At 34.8% G+C, this 21,150-nt stretch overlaps 3 protein-coding genes across 4 annotated transcripts; all 3 read right to left on the bottom strand.

Annotated features, from left to right (window-relative positions):
* Positions 1 to 1,845: 1,845 nt before the first annotated feature.
* Positions 1,846 to 6,610, bottom strand: LOC7471572 (probable boron transporter 7). 2 transcript variants are annotated; one of them, XM_002308609.3, is made up of 13 exons: positions 6,413 to 6,610; positions 5,761 to 5,950; positions 5,398 to 5,590; positions 5,152 to 5,290; positions 4,908 to 5,073; positions 4,648 to 4,814; positions 4,247 to 4,420; positions 4,045 to 4,140; positions 3,835 to 3,951; positions 3,414 to 3,733; positions 2,765 to 3,038; positions 2,373 to 2,510; positions 1,846 to 2,270 (listed from the first exon to the last, which is right to left on the bottom strand). In XM_002308609.3, exons 2-13 carry the CDS (start codon positions 5,945 to 5,947, stop codon positions 2,247 to 2,249), a joined length of 1,995 nt encoding a protein of 664 aa, XP_002308645.2. In that variant the 5' UTR covers positions 5,948 to 5,950; positions 6,413 to 6,610; the 3' UTR covers positions 1,846 to 2,246. The 2 variants fall into 2 exon arrangements, with proteins under 2 accessions (XP_002308645.2, XP_024459228.1); XM_024603460.2 differs by having other exon boundaries at positions 1,846 to 2,258.
* A 2,370-nt stretch (positions 6,611 to 8,980) lies between these two features.
* On the bottom strand, positions 8,981 to 15,260 carry LOC7471571 (probable 1-deoxy-D-xylulose-5-phosphate synthase, chloroplastic). The gene is made up of 10 exons (XM_024604574.2): positions 14,796 to 15,260; positions 14,179 to 14,298; positions 13,925 to 14,089; positions 13,460 to 13,610; positions 12,864 to 13,132; positions 12,334 to 12,610; positions 10,934 to 11,226; positions 10,414 to 10,692; positions 9,616 to 9,900; positions 8,981 to 9,372 (listed from the first exon to the last, which is right to left on the bottom strand). The coding sequence occupies exons 1-10, from the start codon at positions 14,952 to 14,954 to the stop codon at positions 9,223 to 9,225; spliced, it is 2,148 nt and encodes a 715-aa protein (XP_024460342.1). The 5' UTR covers positions 14,955 to 15,260; the 3' UTR covers positions 8,981 to 9,222.
* A 1,170-nt stretch (positions 15,261 to 16,430) lies between these two features.
* Positions 16,431 to 18,893, bottom strand: LOC7495756 (cyclin-B1-2). The gene is made up of 4 exons (XM_002308607.4): positions 18,652 to 18,893; positions 18,359 to 18,459; positions 17,255 to 17,352; positions 16,431 to 16,679 (listed from the first exon to the last, which is right to left on the bottom strand). Exons 1-4 carry the CDS (start codon positions 18,772 to 18,774, stop codon positions 16,579 to 16,581), a joined length of 423 nt encoding a protein of 140 aa, XP_002308643.3. The 5' UTR covers positions 18,775 to 18,893; the 3' UTR covers positions 16,431 to 16,578.
* Positions 18,894 to 21,150: the final 2,257 nt, after the last annotated feature.

Below are 21,150 nucleotides of genomic sequence, written 5' to 3'. Positions count from 1 at the left end.
TTAGAATTAGGATTAGAAGTAGTTGTTATTATGGGTTTTGTTATTTTTTTAGTTTTATTTTCGATTTGTGTTATTTTTCTATTTAAATTAGAATTTTAATTATTTCTAGGTTTTAAGATTTATTTAAGAGAAATGTAACCTTATTCTGAGGGTAAACTATTAAAAAACAATTATTCAATAATAAAATCGCTGCGAATCAAGGTTTCTATATGATTTTTTATTCCAAGAATTCTATCTTCCACAATCACTTGGCCAGTTGATGAATGAGAGTTTTCATAATCAAAGAAACAAAAGGTTGAGAGCTCACCTCACTACAACAGCCTTACAAACAGGAACAATCCTGGAAACAAACAATCAAAAGCAACATAAAGTAAGAAGTTCTACCTACTGCAAAAATCAGCAATATTTGAATTTGCAGTAACTTCTTTCAGAATGTAGAAAGTTAATATTCTGAACTGGACAGACTGAATGATTTGCTTCATCATTGTAGAAGAACTAGAGCAGTTACTCTCATGATTTCTTCTATTTGTATCCTGCCATACAAGGTAAATATAGCTGCACCAAGCAAAACTTATCACGTGGCTTTGAAACTCTTCTTCTGCAAATAAGTCTTTGCAAAATCAGATTCATATCTCCGAAGATCACAATGGAATTCCATATGCACTTCACTTCTGGACAAGAGAAAAATAAGGGATCCCTGTCTTCGATTGCTCCTTGGCAGAAAACACAATCAGGGTCAACAAGCCTCCCTCTCTTAGCTTGTCTGGCTAGCCTATTCATGATGGCTAACCAAGCAATAAAGCTGTTGTTATCTGGGGATATAAATTGGTCCTGAACTTAAACCAATCACTTCATAGTACAAATCTTTGTCAGGGGCCCTAAAGGATGCCAATTGTTCCATCGAAGAAAGACATTCCTCCTGTATACATTATTATGCTCCAAATGATCCCATACGATTTCTCTTAATTTCAAAATTTTTCTCCTATTCCAACTGCAATCATTTGGAATGCTCACACTCTAAATTTGTCAATTTCTCAACTGACATTTATGGAAAAAGCAACCCGCAAGGAAATTAACTTTAACAACGAACACCAGATGTTCCTAGCTACACAGCAGAGTTCCATTCTTTTAGCTTCTTAATACAATTGACTTATCATCAAAGAAGATGAACTGGCTGTTTGGAAATGGAGATTTCTAGCATTAATCTTCTGTAGAAGTGGTTTGAAATCAGCATAAGCGAGTCCCAGTGATCAAAGGGACACTCAAATATCTGATTGGGAGAATTCCCTTAAACCAGAGCCTTCTTTCACCCTTACAGGTTCACCATCAGAGACACTACCAATATATTCTTAATAACCAGCATAGTTTCAGTGCTTGATTTAGTTTTAACAGCCAAAAACAGAAAGCTTCTTCTAATAAGTCCTCACAAGCATCTCACTAGCTAGCATGAATGGCGTGAAGTTGGAACATGAGCAAACATTCCATTAACTTTTTTTTTTGGATTTCTTTACCAAGTTTTAATTTGATTTGGCTTTAATTAGTTATATCAGTTTTAGCTTATTTTCAAAACAATTAAGATTGATTATTAACTTTTTAATTTAGAGTTTTCTCCATAATTTAGGGTCTTTCTTTCGTTATACACCGAGTCAAGATGTCGTTAATCTCCTTGTCAAAACAGCTTCAAGGTTCTGTAGAGGTTTAACTGATGGCAATGAGAATACAAAGTGAGAATCTAGAAAGGTCAGGCCATTGTATATTTTTGTTAAAATGTATTCTTCTTCTTCAGCTTAATGTGATTCTGCAAATTGGGAAAAACGAATTGTAATGGAAAGTGACCAACAAAAATATGAAAGATTTCAAAATTTTCTAATAATCAATCTGTTTTCCTATTTAAAGAAGAGTAAAAAAGAAATAACAATAGTACTAATAATAAGAACTTCACTAACTTAGTTAGGAATAACATACGAAGGTTTCTGTATTCCTAAGAGTATCTCATTTCTCCCATGTCTCCTTCCCTCTCAAACTATTTTCGCGGTATCAAATATGTGAGCAAACAATCATGAGCTATGTATAAAGCCTCTTCATTAACCTTGTTCTTTCTGGCATTCTCTTTTCGACACTGTTGCTCAAAAGGGCCGTGTGTTTCATCTTCTTTAGGTCAAATAGAGGATCATAGTAACTATCCTCGTTGGTATGAACCTGTAGCATATCCTAATTGTTGTCGAGGCGCTTATCGTATTCAAACATCATCCTGATTCCTGTGGACGGACTTGTCAAGCATACCACATCATACACCATTATAAGCATGAATCACATGGATACTTCTGGAAAAAGAACAACACTTAAGGACAAAGGAGATGAGTATTTCTTGCCTGATGTAATCTCTCTTCTTTGAGGCTTGAAGTTCTAAGCTTCAACTCGCCTCTGTTGGTTGTCATCTCATCAAGTATCTCAGCATCATAGAAATCATCCGCACCCCCATCAGACCCTACATCAGGTGGTTCTCTTTCCTGCACCAAGTTATCATGAATATGAATATTTTCTATGACATCGTTCAAAATAGATTGTGGTTCAAACTAAGCTAGAATACCAAGCAAAATTATCCTCAGCCTAATTTTGCATTCAAGGCTTTGTTTTTAACAGAAAACAAAGTAGTAGTCTAGTAGACATAGCATATTCTTCATTTTCGTAGATACTAAAGCGATTAGCATTATATTGTCCATACACTAATCGAGCATTTATAGAAGGATTTAGAAGACCGTACCCTGAGTGAAAGGCTTCGTGGTTTAGCACCGGTCATTTCTTCATACTCATCAGCATCCAGTTCTTGAAGGTGGTCAGGATCAAATAGCTTGGGCAGGATGCGCTGCCTTATGCCAATAAGAATGAAGAATGGTAGCGGGAACAATATTCCAGCTATGGGTATCCATGTCACTCCAAAACAGATCAAAAAGTAGACAAGTTGGAAGATTGTGAAGATAGCAATTTGCTTGAACGGCACCAGCTCTACAAATGAAGCGTGTAAACCTTCCAAGACTCTGCCCAAAGGAACATAAAGTAAGATAAGAAGTTAGTACAATGATGCGATGCTATGATTTATAGATAATGCAGGATCGAATACATCATCATCCGGTAAGTAGCTGGAAGTATCTAAGATTTATAGAAATTTAGAATCATCCCACTTTGTTCTTCATATAAAGTCTTTTTTCACTTAGCACTTGTTATACATTGTCACCGTCGATTGATATGTTGAAAAGAATTCTTAGAACGAAGATGTGTTTGATTGCTATGGATGGAGAAATCAAAACTTCTTAGAACTAAGATGTGTTTCTCATATCATTATCATGGAGTTAGAAAAGCACTACTTATTATTCACCGTGATCTTTCTATCAATTTGAAGTTGTGTAACTTACTTGTAACGTCGGCTAGGTGTGACGAAGAGCAACAACATCCTTTCCCAGAACTGATTCCCTGGAAGACTATCAATGGCCATGTAGGCAAAGTATCCCCATAAAACTGATGTAGGTATTCTTTTTATCAGAGGCAAAGCACACATTGATGCCCCAACAAGGGTTGACTGTAACAGGTTGCTAATTCTTTGTTCATTGACTCTCACAGGCAAATAAGCATCAATGTGTTTCTCAGGATCGAATTTGTTCTTATCATCCCATCCTTCAGCAGCTTTCATTACAGCCTGCTTAAAGTCCTCCAACTCCTTATGTACTGAAACATCCTGCAGAAATATTCCTGTCAAATTTAGAAAGAAACGCACTTGCATACTAGCAGATTTCCAAACACTAGTAGGCTATAAACTAACAAGCCTTGAGCACTTACAGGTGAAGACGCATCCATTTCCAAAAACACAGCTTGCATGCTTCCATAAATTTCCAAATTGCTTGCCTTCCGGCCTATGCATTCCTTTGCTCTCTTTACCATTTTCTTTCGAATCAACTGCAGATCAAGCTCATAAAATCTAAGAATCTAAACAAATTTAACTTGATACTAACATGTAACAGGAAAATGTCCTCAGAAGTTGCACCATACCTGCCTCCTGAGAACTGCAAGACTCTTGGTGTGCATGGGGGACTGGGGGAGGACACCATTCGAAGGAGGGAGCCCAAGCAACCCACAAATCAAAGTCTGAACTCGTGAAAACAGGCAGCAAGTAAGCCAAATATAATGGTAAGGAGCTACAGAAGCTAAACATGCAACTTACAAAGAAGAAACTGTCTCACGCATCACGTACCATTAAACCAAGCAAAAAGACATCATAATGGTAAGCAGATGGATTTTTGAGATTAAACTCTTTCTGTTGGGCCATCTGTGAAGCTACACTGTGGTCAAAAAAGTATAATCCAGCTATCATAACAGCTGGTATTAAGGCCGCAAAGATGTATGTCAGAGGAACCTTCAGCATGTCCTGCAATTTGAGTGTGTGCAGCACATTATTATAAATCAGACCGATACTGTTAAATCTGTATTAAAATTTTAGCCAGAGACTAGGACAAATTAATAATTGTTCTGTCAAGCATCCCATAGAAACCTGAGAAAAAGAATCCTGCAGAGTGCAGACTGAAAAACTAACATTTCAAAATATCCTCAGAAATTAAACTATCTAATGGAACTAATAATGCAGCTGATTATTACATTGATTACTGTCCAATGTTCCAGTGATTCAGAATCCCATAGAAGTGGAACATGAACTCTCCTAGGAACCCCAGAAGGAACTTTGCCAGGTCCGGCATACGACAATGCTGTCCACAACAAGACCATAAGGGGAACTCCATAGTCTGCAATAAAACCTCGGAGCCACCCTGCAAGAATGGAATAAAAGATTAAGAAAACTAAACTTATCTAAACAAAATGTTTACTGTTAATCAACCAGACACCAAACTTTAGCTCGTGACCTGTGCCATATCGCCATGTTCTTGCCCTTCGGCTTTTAAGGGAAGTGAACAGCACACCGAATGAGAAGATTACAGAAAGCAATCCATTTGCATACAGCCACTGGAATTGGTGCTTCTCCAGTTTTGGATTTTCATCTTTAGGAATATTGAATTCACTTATCACTCCCTGCAGTTCAAAAATTAACAGGGTCAACCCCATTATACAGCAAAATCTACCACAAAAAGAACAATCACAAACCAGTACCCTAACAGCCTCTTGAATGAAAAGGACTGCAATCAACATGCCAAAAAGCTCCCCTGCTATTCTTGTAAATTTAGAGATGATGGTAGCAGCATTAAAAATTGCAATAAGAACTAGTAGGAGTGCTGTCCAGACACAAACCCTGTAAAAACAGTAAAAGAACAATGAATCAATGACAACACATATGCATATTCAAGAACTCTAAAATTCCTGAAACAAGTTTTTTTTTTTTTTTAATCAACTCCTTACCAACCAGCCCAAGCTAGGTATAATTTCTTCCCCAACTCTTCCCTTCCTTTACTGAAAGTATACAGATAAGTGTACATTATAACAGTAGGTTCTGCAACCCCTAGAATCAACAATGGCTGTCCACCGAAAACCGAGTGGATTATTCCACAAATAGCAGTAGAAGCTAAGGTTTCCACAGTACTCAAGCTTCCATCTAACATAAAACAAACACAATCTTCATTACCATCACAACACATCATATACCTTAACTATCCTAAGCACATATACATGCTACAATTAATGGCTAAATATTGGTCTTGACCCTTTCGATTCTATCTTTTAAAATTCTTCCAATTTGACAAAAAAAATCAAGAGAATAATTACCTGTGTCTCTACTTAATTGCTCTCCAAAGGCAATCACAGGAAGGGCAGAAGCAAAGAAGATGTAAAAAGTTGGAGCCAATATTCTGAAGCCTGAACACAGTCCACTAATCCAATCATCCTTATAACATCCTATTCTCTCTCTCACATCATTTGTTATTCCCTTGAATGGCCTCCTCATGTTCTCCATTTTCTAATGCAAAAAACAAGCAGCCAAGGTTAGGTTCATCAACCTTTAATATATATAAAAAAAAAATCAGTTGAACATATATAAATTAATCTAAAACAAATTACCATATCAAGCTAAAGAGAAAGACCCATCATTGCAATATATGTTGCATATTCTACAAAAATAAAAAGAATATATCTAGAAATGAGAGGAAAATTTTTTAAAAAAAATCTTCAAATCACTCCCGTTCTTTCATCCTCGAATTCATTCTCAAAAAGAGCTAAAAAAAACCCGAATTCACTGTCATTTAATGCACCTATATAATATATATTTTTTTTACCTTTAAGAAGAGAATTTTCAACATGGTGACGAAAACAATATACTCATTAAGGCCATGCATGCAAAAATGCATACATCTTGATATCCAAATTCTTTTGTAAGAACCAAGAATGCATGAAAAAATGATATATAGTAGGCCATTTTTACCTATTAAAGAAGTCAAAAATGAAGAAAATGAAGGAAGATGCCGGTGCCGGACGAAGAAGAGAGGTGGTGGTGACCGGAGATATTGGCAACCTGGCCTCATAAATTTTGTCCCTCAAAAACTCGAAACCTTTTCCCTCTCTCTAGAGACAGAGAGAGAAAATTATGGAGATGTGACAGGAAGGGAAGAAAGGAAGGGTTTTTTTTTTGTTCAAAACCTAGGAGACTTTTGTGGGGGCCTACCTATATGTGGGTCCTACAGAATCGGGGAAGTTGCTTACGTGTTATCGCCTCATTGGCTCTAATAATTTGGTGCATGTAGTTCATTTAAGTGGTTTCATGGCATGGCCTGCATGAAGAGAGGAAGGTTCATGAAACTATGTGAAAATGAATCATTGATAAAAAATGGAAATATCAGAGGTCGTTGAAATGGGTATTTCGAGACAATTTGATTTTGTAACTTAAATAAATAAAATGTAAAAAAAAATCTGAGCATGAAACTAAAAGGAAAAAAAAACTTTTATATTTAATTTTTTATTTAGTTTAGGTTTAAAATTAAACTATATAGAAGTTATTTTGATGTGATGTTGTTGACTTGATCAGTTCAAATGTAATGTGGTCAACCATTAAAATAATATTAAGGATGAAAATAAAAAAAAAATTGATAAAAAAGATTTTGAATTGACTCCTTGCTTAGTTCAAATTTAAAATTAAACTATGTGTGAGTTGTTTCAATATAATTTAGTTGACTTGATCAATTCAAAAATATTCTAGATAATTGTTAAAAAAAATTTGAAGATGAAATTAAATAAGAAAAGAAATGAAATTAAAAAAAATTAATTAATTAAAAAAACAATATACAGAGAAAAAGGAGGAGGAGCTTCGCTCTTTATTTATATGAAGAGTGAATCTTCGTTAACTTTCCTAAGTTTTTTAGTATAACAGGGTAATCGATGCTAGTTAGGAGAAATTATTTTTCTTAGTTTTTATTATTTTTTATTTAGTTTAGGAAAATATTTTTTTCTTATAAATTTTTTATTTGGTTTAGAAAATTAAGTATTATGCTAATAATTTTATTTTTCCTAGTTTGTTTATTATTTTTCCATTATTTTCAGGTTTTTTTAATTTATTTAGGTTGATTTTTAAATTTATCTAAGGAGCTGTAAATCTTTTAAAAAGATAAAATACTTTTAAAAAAATATCCACTGCTAAAATTATAAATTAGAGTCATTTAAATTCTGTAATTCTAGTTAAATGTGTTTTAATATATTATATATATTTCCATCTGCTAGAGAAACGAGGAGGAAACAGAGGGTCCTATAAAGCGTATATATTTCCATACGAATGAATATGATTATCAAAGCACATGCAATCCCATGCATAGACGTATAGAATGACAAGGGGTCCTAGATGTAGCACAAACAAAACAAGAGACCATTGCTGGACTTTCAACCTAATACTTACACGTCTGATTCTTGTTATTTTTATTTTTAAAATATAAGAAATTCACTCAAAAATTGTTTCTTCATCTCTTTTTTCTGACCAAAAATGTTTTGTTTTTTATTATATATATTTTTATCTTGAAATACTATCCAAACACAATCCCAGAAAGCTGCAAACCGAGGTTGCGGCTCTCCAAAATTATTAAAAAAAAAAACGCATTTCTACTTATCTATGCGGTTTTTAGAATGGGAAATCTTACAATTTATTCTTTAATATATAACTTATATTCATCCCCCCTCTCAGCGTAGATTTTCTACCTCCAGTATAGTTGTTGTACTACGAGTTTCTGTGTTTAGAGGGTGAGCTGCCACATGTAGAGAAGCATGGTACCTTCAAGTAAACCTAACCTGTCACCCACTGGCTGGCATTTAGCATGAATTCATCTGTCATTAACAGCTGAACATGGCAAATCTTGAAAAGTTACTGTATACAGGTAGTCTGGTAGCTGTAGCTTTCGAGGTAGATTAGAAGAATCATCTGCCTCAAGTTTTATGATCTTGGCTTTGCTTCTTCAAGAAACTATAGATGGAAAGGCTACAAACCCATGTCGGTCCTTCAGAAGGAGCACAATACCGATGACCATCACGATCATTAGATCTGCTTGTCTATTCAAATCCAATGGCTCATGCGGCCGTTGGCATTATATCGATGCTCAAAGCTAAGCCATGGTTCATGTCTGTAGTACCATGCTGCTTTTAACGGAAGGACAACTCTACTAGGCTGGTTTTGCATTTTCATGATTGGGTATAATTGAAATGTTGTTTATATTACCAAAAAAGGAAAGGAAAAGGCTCTTGTAAACCCCACAAAAAATGAAGGGAACTGAAGAACACTGAATGCACTGAATAATGATAAATGATAATATTTGGCTCTCCTAGGGTAGGAAATCCCGCAAATAGTAAACAGGGTGACGTGCATTGGTGCTTGTGCTTCATTTTTGTGCGAACCCTTAGGAATTATTTCACAGATAGGTCAGACCTTTACTTTGTTACCATGCATGGATGTGTTTCATGGAAGAAAGAAATGTGGAGGAGAGAAAACTGAGATCAAGATAAATGCAATGACAGCTGCTCTGAAGGTTACAAGCATATATTTTCATCTGTCGGTTTACAAGTTTATACAATAGAAAATCTAATTTTACATCAAAACCTGTAAACTAACAAGAAATTACGCCAAGCAGGTTACAAAATATCAGTAAAAAGACCTGTGTATACTTGAAGTCATCTTGGGCTTCTTCTGTTTTCAGCCCTCTTTTCCAAGGCAGGTTCGGCAAGAGCATTGCTTCTGATAGTGCAGGAGGGAGAAGATTTTTAGCACATCAAGAGCAGAGCTTCACGGGTGCGACCAAGCAGTCTTAGCACTGTTGCAGCGATATGATGTCCAGTCAGCCCAGCAAGAGCGAGCTGTTCCTTTGGCAATGCATGTTCGATGTATTTGTCTGGTAAAACAATTGGTCGCCACTGAAGAAGTCATACGGGAAAAAATTGCTTTTAGGAAAGAATTAGTTTAATGCAGTATTCAGTTTCTAAATAAGAGCCTATCATAATCATATATAGGCATCAGTAATGAATTGACATCAATCAATATCGTCTGCAGCTCAAAAATTACTCCAACGGCAGTGTTTGTATTCCAGGAAGCATATGATACATCTCTCCCTAGTAAAAACAAACTATTGATATTATCTGTCCATGTGAAATTATTACCTTAGTTCTTCCATCAAGCTGTCCATCAAGGGCAATGAACTGTGAAACATGGGATCCAAATCCTCCAATAGAACCTTCCTCAACCGTGACCAGAAAGGCATGGTTTTCACACAACTGTCTGAGAAGCTTCATGTCCAGTGGTTTGCAAAATCTTGCATCAGCAACAGTTACCTCAATGCCAAGTTTCGAAAGAAGGGCCCGAGCTCTGAGGCAGTTCTGAACCATTTCCCCATACCCAAGCAAAGCAACATCTTTACCCTCTATAAGAATTTTTCCCTTTCCAATCTGCTCCACATAAACAGTAGTCAAACAGGATGCGGGTGCATAAGAACACTCTGTGCTCATTAACTATTATTATACAAAAAAGAGTGACCCAAAAAAACTTGTGGAAGTCATGGGAATCAGCAGTTATAATGAAGTTCTGAAAATTAAAAGAAAACTTGAAAAAGGCTTAATCAATAATATCAGAGAAATTCTGAACCATGCCAAGTAAATTAACTGAACACCATTGTGGACAGATAAGCTGTGAATAGTGAATCAATTTTCCTAAGATGCATTAATTATCTTGTCACAAATTATAGAGGGCATGACAAAACATCAGTTCTAGCTCTTTTTTTTATAACTTTTTTTTTTAACAGCCATTAGCAAAAACTAGTACGCTTTTTCTGAGCATCAAAACTAAAATCATTTTAGGAAAGCTAATACACTTTTTCTGAGCATCAAAATTAAAATCATTCTAGGAAGGCTGATATCAAAAGCAAGGGAAAGTAAACAAGTACAGCATATTAAATGGATTACCTCAATGGGAATACCACTACGTGTATAATGATCAGTTCCAACAATGGCACCCCTTGGATACCGAAAGCAAATTGGGTGATCATCAGAATGGACTGCAGTAGCCACCATGTCCACAAGCTCATCCTCGTCTGATGGTGCCATAACGATCATGTTTGGTAAGCATGACATGAATGTTATATCGAATGCTCCACACATAGTTGGACCATCAGATCCTACCAGTCCCGCACTTGTAATAACAAAACGAACTGGAATCCTCTGCCTATCTACATCATGGACCACCTGGAGAAGCCACAGAGCAACATTCTAGAGAAATTAAGATTTTTCCTGCAATTAATTTTACAATTATTTTTCCAAAACTTGACATCACGCTATCCTATTTCCCTTGAAGAATCAACAAGAATTACAAATCTTACTAGCTTAAAATGAAAATCTGGCAGGATCTGATTCTACAGTATTCATGGCACACTTGCATGCACGCAAGCACACACAGAATTTCAGACACAAGCAGAGAGAGATAGACCTGATCATAAGCTCTCTGCATAAAAGCAGAAGGAATTATGCAAAATGGCTTTAGCCCCCCGCATGACAAGCCAGCTGAAAATGTAACTGCATGTTGCTCAGCCATTCCCAAGTCAAAAAACCTGTCTGGAAATCTTTCCCGAAATAGTTGAAATGATGGATCCATTTCCATTCCTGCATGAACAATCACAATATCTTTGTCTTTCTCTGCTTCCATGATCAGAGCCTCAACAAAGCAATCACTGTATGTTCGAGCATGCATACTATATAGTAATTCATTGGAATCAAATGAACCTGCAAAAATGGAAAAACTATTAGAATGGAACTTGATGAATTAAAAAAGAAAAAATTACACTAAAGCCAAAACAGAACTGTGGATGGTCACTCAGCCATGGCGAGGGGAGGTAATTTGGCATCTACAATTAATACGCATGGGAGAAATGTCTTTCAAGTAAACTCACACAAACGAATTTACATCTGTTATGAAACAATTGAGCCCCAGTGTTATATAACGAATTAAAAATACAAACACTAATAAGAGTCTGTCCATTTGCATCACTCACCAGAGAAAATTAAATAAAAGTTTAAAATTTTGGGTTTGAACAGTCAGCTACAAGATGTCCTGCCTGTCTGATATTTCAAAGAGGATGACCACACATGCTAGTGGCTAAGTAAACATAGCACAAACTGAGCCTCAACACAAATGGGTACCTCATACTCCAAACATAAAAACTAGAGGTACTTGTGGACATATGTCACATCTCACAGATGGATATTCATAAAACTTGCACTGTTGCACAGCATCTTAATCATTGATTAGTTGGCAGCTAAAAGCATAAACAAGATAAAGCTTAGACACGACAAGCCTTATTATTTGTTTTGTTCATAACAGGTTGCATAAATCCAGAATTCTGCAAGAGGCAATTGAAAGCTGTAAGCACGCTGATTTGTGTAGCACGTGGCAGTTCTTCTGTTTCTTCAGAACTGATAAGTGATCTCTTAAACTAGTTTTAGTTCTTGTTCTGATAGAATTTGTACATTTGTTGATAGCACGGCTCTTTAAGCAGGATGGGTTCCTACTTTAGTTTCATTTTGATCAATGATAATCTTCAACTATCAAAAATAAATAAATAAATCTTAGCCTGGCCTAGACATGAACATTTGAAGCAATCTGCAACTTAAAGAATATATATGCATTAATTTAGAATTAAAATTATCAGCTATACTTAATAATCTGTAGAGCAAATAACCAGTCCTGGGTTCTTAAAACTTAAAAATGAAGACCAGAATTCAAATTTCCTTTTCTCAGATAAGGCCTGATCCTGAACGAAGCATAAATGCACAGAATTGATAGTCACTATGAAAACTCAATGCTGATTGAAGTATAAGAACTCAACATACCTTCCTGCTGGTTCTCCATTGCCTCACTAGGTTGTTTATATTCTGTACACTGATTTTCTTCAGTTATTACATGTATCAAGACAGGACCCATTGAATCCAGAGATGACACTTCTTGTAAAACACAAACCAATTCTCCAATATTGTGCCCATCAACAGGGCCTATGTAGTACAATCCAAGTTCTTCGAAGAGAGTTGATCCCAGAGGACCCATCATACCACGTGCATACTCATCAACTTTAGCTGCTAATTCATGCATACCTATCCTCTTGGTAACACCCTTGATAAGGAAAAAAGAGGAGAAAAAAAAAGAGCATTCAATTTAATGAAAACAATAAAGCACCAAGTCAGGACAAGATATTAAATCTGATGGTGAATTTTATTGTGCTACTTATCGCAATAGAGATTTCTAAATTACCTCAAAAAAATGTATTCTCAATTATAGAAATTTTCCATTCTCTAACCAAGCTAGTCAGTTAATGGTCCTAATACAAGCTTAGTCATGTAGGCAAATAGAAAACTGCTGAAAGTACCTTTGCAACTTCTCTGAGCCTCCGGAATGATTTACTTGACTGGAGCTTGCTTAGGGTACTAGAAAGGGCAGTGATTGAAGTCTTGGAGCCCTCTTCAATCTTGGGGTGTAAAGAGTGTCGGCTGTCATTTAAAATCACAATCATATTTGTGTCCAAATAGCCTGCATTACCCATTGCTTCATAGACCTGACCAGCCATGGTTGTGCCATTGCCAATGACTGTAACAATACGTTCCCGCTTCCCTTTAATATCACGAGCAATTGCCATGCCTGGTGATAAACTAATCAAATTCCATTTTTTAGGTTTGATTCTGATAGCAACTCTGAAGCATTTAAGCAAGAGTTTTACAACTTGATTTGGAGATAACAACAATTTATGAGCTATAGTTAACAGCCCAAACTTGGACAGGTGATCTCATTGGTTGGCAGGATAGCACACATACTAATATATTACCAGGGTATAAGCACAGGCAAAAAAGATTTAATCACGGTGGATATGTGAAATACAGTGCAAGAACTTCTGGACAGGGTGCTCATTCAGACAAGTGAGCAAAAAAATTAAGAAAAGCATAAGAAGCTGATAGCACGGCATTTTACCGATTCCAGCAGAAATACTGTTGCATCCATGTCCTGCTCCAAACGGGTCATATTCACTCTCAGACCGGGATGTAAATCCAGAAAGACCATCCTTTTGTCTTAGCGTATGCATAAGAGATCTCCTTCCAGTGAGAATTTTATGTGCATATGTCTGCCGACAAAGAACAAGGAACTGACTTAAAAAGTGGACCACATGGTCACTCAAAACTAACCATTTCCATATACAAAAGGCCAGTTGTTTTGAAATATTCTTTGGTTCAGACTCTGCCCAGCCAGTAACATCAACAAATCCCCAGTCCACCCCCACTCCAAAAAATATTTAGAAAAGAAAATAATCATGCTAGCAACACTTCTATAGGGATGCACAACACAAAGGAACAAACAAACCGCACTAAGCACGCTATCTTCAGCTCTTTGATGACTACACAGTCCTCTATAAAGAAAGGAATCAGCTGCGAATCTTACTTGTTCCCCAACATCCCACAGTATCTTGTCCACTGGAGCATGAAAAACATGGTGTATTGCAACTGTCAGTTCAACCACTGCCAAACTGGCCTTAAAGTCATTTTGTGTCTTTGACATTATGGAAGACAACTCTGATCGTATTTCACTAGCTAATAGTTTCAGTTCCTGCATATATCAATCCTCAACGAGTCAATAAGCTGAAGTATTAATAGCGTGAAAGATGTATGGTAAATGCAGAAAGTTCATGAACTAACCTTAATGGTTAAATTCTTCAAGTGGATAGGATTTTCAACCACATCAAGTAATGGTGTCGCAATAAGATCAGAAAATATATCATCGATATCAGGTAGAGCACATATTCGTCTAACACGCACCTGTATCAAGAAAAAAACCGACATGATTCTAAACCTTAACTCTTACAGATATTCATGCTTTACCGTAAAAAAATTTACATGTAGCATCCACCTAGGAACATCATCCTGGATACATGTAGTAAACTTGTCCATGACCAACACTAAATTAAATACGAGAAGGATCACTAGTTTCCTAGGTGTGGCTCCATAGAATGCAAACCAATATCATATATAAACAAACAAGCTCACTGATCATCAAATTCTTTCAATCATCTATTCTATAAATTACACTTATCCTGTTTGCTTAATCCATACAATTAGCCATTGAAGGTAATCAAAATTTTCAAAACAAAACTACCTTATTTACAAAATTGCCACTAGCAAATAAGTTATATTATCTCCTTCTCTCCATCACATTACAATATGCTCAACAGGGGGTTTCGTTTCATTTCTTTCCTAAAAAATTGACTAATCAATTGTGCAATATTATTATAAAGACACAAGCTTTACTCACATACCTTGGAGTTTGTGGTGGAAACAGAACTAGGATACAAGTTTAATCTTGATAATTCCACCTTGTAAGGAAAATTAGAGCTTGAAATCTCCAATTTGTGACCAAATTCTACATAAGAAGGTGAAGTAATTCCATATGGGTACTGAGTAACAGAAGTACCCATCAGAAAAAATAACAAAATCCCACCTCTAAGAGTTCACTATTTTTCCCAAAAAAACACAAAGAGATCAATGCTTGATTGTTTAAAAGCTCACTTGATTGATCAAAACTTAATGGCTTAAAAAGTGTAAAAAAAATTCCAGATTTCTTGCAGATAAGAAACAAGAAAAGTTGCCAAAAGGGTGATTCTAAAAAATGATTGGAATAAGCGCAAAAAATAATGAAATTTAGACGAGTAAGTGGAGAGAAGACAAAGGGAGCATAATTTGAGCCTATTTTAAGGTTGATAAGGTATCAAGTATCAACTGTTTGAAGAAAAAAAAAAGGGAAAGAAATAAGAAAATGGAAAGGCCAAGTTATTTTTGGAAAGTTTAACGTTGGTGTTTTATGGGCTGGGTCTAGGCCTTAATTTAGTAGCAAGGCATTGAATGGAAATGGGCTTTTCTAATGGGCCTTCCAATCAATTTGTGTGGGGAGTAAATAATGAATAGGAAATCAAATGAACATGTTTGAAAACTAGGAATATACCAGAAAATGAAAAAAGAAAACACAAAAGGACTATTTTCTAAAACTAAATAGGCTAGATTTCCAACTAATTCATATCAATATTTGACCTACATGGGATTGTCAGACGCAGGTAGTCGTATTGTTAGGTTAACTCACATATCATTGTATCAATCCGAAAATAATGCATTTTAATTTTTTAAAATAATTGAAACGAAGTTGTTTTAAAAAATAATAAATAAAATTAAAATTGACCTGGTTAGCAGGTTAATTTATTGAGTTACTGAATTGATATATTAAATTTAAATGATGAATTTATAATGGTATGGACTAGAAATAAAGCATTGTTACCCCATCTCTAAATGGGTAGTACTCAGAGGTGTTATGAGTATAACCAATGTTCCTTCTAGTTATATATAAGTGAATGATTTTTTATTTTTTTTTTGCAAACAGGTTAAATTGTATGTAAAAAGAATGGATTGGAAATGAAATTATTAAGGTGTATAATCCTTTAACCCATACTTATATATATATATATATATATATATATATATGACATAATTAAAGTGACACCTAAAGATTGAAAGATGAGAACAAATTTCAACTTTAAATTATAACACTCAAAGCGAAACTAAAAAAGTTTGTTTTCATGATCTAAAGTGATTTTGATGTTCAAAAAGGAAAAACAATTGTGTATCCATGTAGAAAATGTGAGAAACATCCAGGTTTAGTTATAGATAGATATATGAATTCAAATTTCGAGGAAGTATGAAAGCTAGGCAAGCTGCTACTGCAGAGATTATATAACAGCAGGCGAGTTCTTCAAAGGATTCAAATGGAATGCAATACGTTGATTTTGCTGGAAAATTATTTTTTGGATCACTAATATTAAGTTTGCTATTACTTGCACTCTTACTATGTTTTCCCGGGCTAAAACAGATATTCTAATAACATTGATAGTGATAATAGATCAATAAGAGTACCAAATCACAAAGCCATTATCATAAAATTGCAGAGTTTGATGTTCATTAACACAGCCAAATTCATCATAGAAATTACTCCTACGTCTTAACCAAATATCTCGAGTACAAATAATCAAAGGCTTTGCTGAAATGCTCATCAGATCACATGATGCTTTTGCAGGCTGGTCCTTTTGATATTCCAAGACGAACTTCCATCCCACTATGCATGTCCACTGGACGTAAAGTTTCAGATTCACGAGGATCTGCAAGTATCAACCCAGAAAGGACTCATCAGTAGAAGTTGGAGCAAAAACACATGTGAGATGCCAATTCATCTGAAAGCATATGCCAAATTTACCAGGACCAAATCAGGAGTTCACAAAAAAATAAATGCAGCCCATGTTTAGAATGTTTTTACCAATTACAATTTATCTATCACACTAACTAAAGTGCAAAATAATTACATCTATCCTCGAAACCCCAAATTGAGAACACAATCTGTGTAATTAATGTCCTAGAACAAAAATGATTATCAAAAAGCAAAAGATATGTGATGCAAATGAAATTAATGGATCCCCAAAATTACATGAAAGATCATTGGCCTTCATTGACAGTTTTACCAACTGCAGAAGCCTAAAATCCAATGAAAGACAATCAACCTACCTTTGATCATTATGAATGAGGATCATGATTTTTTCAAATACTTTATTGAAATGAAAGTAAAGTGTGAATTCAAAATCTAACCAACTCAAAATGAAAAGGCAGCTTTTATAGCAATAATCGAATACTATCAAATTGAAAATAACTTTTTTTGTGGTTAGCAAATAGAAGTAGTTACCATTCAGATAATCCTCAAAACCAAAATCTTCCAAACTTCCGGTCAAAGCCTCCAGCCCGAGCATTGAAGATGGAATTGGTCCTGGTGGCCTCTGGAATCTGCAAAGTTCACACAGATGAATAATGCAAAAATAGAAGCATAATCTGACAACTGTATAACTTTGAATATTTTATGTGTGCATTTGTGTGTGTGGAGAACCACAGCAAAAGAAGAGGAAGCCCCGGCAAATTTTGGACAAAATTGGGATACAACATGCGCATGTGCAAGTTATGAGTGAACTTATATGACCTAGTTTCAGAAGAAGCAATGTTCCCAGGCCTCGTGTCAAAGTATCCTTTTCAGCATGAGTGGTCATAGTAACAACTATACAGCATCCACCTGTTTAGTTTTTCAATATACAGTGTGGATAATGCTGCTCTTAATTCTTAATTGTAATGATAGGTCAAGAACATATAATCCTGAATTTTAATAATAAGCACCTCGAACCCAGTAGTATCCCAGGATGACACCACAGACAGCAATTAAAAATTCCAACGGTAAGGATTGAGGTGCAGATGATCCAAATTCACGTTAACAACTTGCCCAAAACTACAACAGTTGAACACTCCTACCTAATATGGCTCTAAGTGTAGCACCATGACACCCTCGTGGGCATCTAACAACCAAACAATATGTGAAAATAACAACTCCATGCTAATTGCTACTTTCTGTAGCAAACTGTTCAGGTCTCCAACCCTCAAGCTCACATCCAATCAGTACAGGATAAGCATCTTCAAACAACTAAAATGCAAAGCAATGTTAAGCAAGATCCACCCCATTTCAGCCTTTATGCCCTTGTATTGATAATCTAAAGTCCTTAGCTCCTGTAAACAAAGCACTTGAGCTAAATTTCCCCTAGTCTGCAAATTAAAGCACACTCTCATTGCACTTTTCAGATTAAAAAAAGAAAAGCTTGAGGATACAAATAAAACCCAAATTCACAACTAAACAAAAACCTTCTTTTAATTATCTAAAACACAAAAAAAAAAAAAAAAAAACCAAGAAACAGTCACCAGCGACAGGCTATTTTATTAAACACAGAATCAATCAGTCAAAAACACATACCTGGAAAGCATCTGCCTTTCGATACCCATCTGAACAAGAAAAGCTGACCCATAAGCGTTTGCAAGGGTTATTCTCTTCATGTCCTCTTGATTTTTCTCCACCTAAAGAAAACCTAAAATTATTACCTTCTTAAACATAAAGAAACCAACTTCAATTTCAACAATCTATTCAGACAAAACCCTTAAACCCCATTATCATACTAATTCCATAAAATATACTAAACAGACAAAAAAAAGGAAAAAAGGGTACAAAATTAACATATTTTCAATCCAGAAAAGACAAGGAATGATTACAGAGAGCAAGGCAGATTCAAGAGGGTGAGATCCAATGATGTCGCCTCTCTTGGTATCAAGGCCGAAACGAAGAGAATCATGGACTTCTCCAATTTGATGCTCGATTGTCTTTGGTGCTTCCATTCTTTCTTGTTTTCTTCGATTTCTCTTCTCCTCTTCTGTTTGTGTTCTGTCTTTGTGAACAAGCGACTAGTTAGTTAATGGAGTCGGGGAAACTTTATGCGTGCTGTGTTGAAACGACGACGTAGATTCGGTTGTCTTATAATTTCCTTCGGGCGACTGACTTATCTAGTAAGTCATGGAGTAAATTATAAATTTAGTCCCTCTAGTTTTTAAAATAAGTTCAATAGTCTTTTTAGTTTTAAAATATAACTAATCAATCCTTTTACTAGTGTTTATCATGCTTAATTTAATATTATTTTATTTTCAAAAATATCTTCTTTTCTCATAAATCTTTTCATAGTATCTACTTCATTTTCTGTTTCTTAAAACAAATAGTATAATTTGTCTTTTTGCCTAAACAACCTGTGTAAAAAAATAAATTTAAAAATTAACTCGATAAAAGAATTCATAATCCAGATTAACTGATTGAATCCTAATTTAATTTTTTTAAAAAAAATTAAAACAATATTATTTTAATAATTTTTTCTATCAGCTCATATTAATTTGCTTGGCTAAATACTCGAGTTTTATATCAAATCAATTTCTGAATCAAGTTTAGTACTAGATAAAACAAAAATGCGAGGAGTATGAGTTAATTGATGTTTTTATTAATTATTTTCAAAAGAGACTAAGAAAAGTGTCATTGAGATGATATAGCTAGGTAATGTCAAGAGAAAATTAAAAGTTGAAATTAACACATGATAATATTGTGAACTATGTAATAAAGTAGTAGCCATTTTGTAATTAAACATTAGAGAAATCTAGCACTTAGGAATGAAAAACAAATGATTGAAACTATCCAGAAGCGTTTGTTTGTTTTTGTGGATAAATATATTTTTTATTTTAAAATCATATTAAATTGATATTTTTTAGGTTTTTTTAATAATTTTAATATGTTAATTTTAAAAATAATTTTCTTGATGCATTTTAAATTAAAAATTACTTATAAAAAGCACCATATATTATATTACCAAACACACATGAAGAGTGTGTTTTGAAGAACTTATTTTTTGTTTTTGAGTATTCTTGGCTTGAAAAAACATTAAATTTATGTTTTTTAATATTTTATAATGATTTTGATATAAAATATAAAAAAATCTAAAAAAATAATATTTTCATGCATTATAAAATAAAAAACATTTTAAATAAAAAAAACATAAAAATAAAAGCTATTGGACACTCCCCAAATAATGTTTCGAGAACGGGCTCATGGACCAAAGCTAAAAGGAGCCCAAGACAAGGAGCTTGGTAGAAGAAGTCCCCAGCTCAAATTCAAACCGTAAATTAATCAGCATCAAATCTACCCACCCCACCACTTAAATTGTTAAGCCTTCCTAGGGGAGCTTTTAGCCATTCGATATGCATCATCCATGGTTGCTTGAAGCTCCATGGTTGCTTGAAGCTGGTTTTTCAAGATTGTCCTCGAAACAGAGACTATCTTCAAGCTCAGAGAATGACCAACAGGGAAGACAAACATGACTCCCTAAGAAGTAATGGCTGCAGATGATATATTCTTTCAATGTCAACCTCTTTCCAGCTTCTCGGGTGCTTCTTTACAAGGTGTGATACTTCCAAAAAACCCTCGGTCTTGCAACTCTAGGTTGCTGTAGAGACGACGAAATTATTTGTATGGAGCATTGTTCTCTATCCTTTAATTTTCAGAGTATTGAACTTTACTCTCTTTTTTTATTTTTTTATAACCCGGGGTATCCGGGTCAGCTTGCGTGCACCACGACTATTTCCCGGGTCTACTGAACATCCTGCAAGCTTAGTAGACAGGTAAGGCACCGCGGGGGTGACAGACGTGCACATGAAAGGTCAAACTCGGGACGGGGGCAAGGCAAGCCTCACCTGTTGACCACTGAGCTAGACCCTCAAGTGCATATTGAACTTTACTCTTAATTTCTCTTCAGATGGATGATAAAGCATGTTTCTCATAAAAGAATATGTTAAGCCTTCCATGTTCTTCCTTCTTCTTCTTTTTAACTCTTATAAAGGCAACACGTTTAGAGTGAAAATTAATAAAAATATCAAAAGTTTTTGGATTCAATATTAGGTTTCATTTAAATTTATGTGCACATAAAAACATACACAAGAATTACGTGGACAACAATTTTAGAGAATTTCCCCCCTTTTTTTTTTAATGGGGATTACAATGGATATCTATGGATTTGATTTCTTGATATCTATATTTTTTTTATTATTTATAGGGTAAAAATTTAATATTCATAAATTATCTACATATATATATATATATATAATATAAATATAAATTTTATGTTAGCTAGGTTTGAGCCGATTTCAAGTTAAATTTAATAATATTTATATTATATTTAT

Source organism: Populus trichocarpa, chromosome 6 (genome assembly GCF_000002775.5).
Source record: "Populus trichocarpa isolate Nisqually-1 chromosome 6, P.trichocarpa_v4.1, whole genome shotgun sequence".
NCBI classification, from domain to species: domain Eukaryota; kingdom Viridiplantae; phylum Streptophyta; class Magnoliopsida; order Malpighiales; family Salicaceae; genus Populus; species Populus trichocarpa.
The sequence above is the reverse complement of the archived record's forward strand: the minus strand, read 5'-3'. Positions and strand labels throughout refer to the sequence as shown.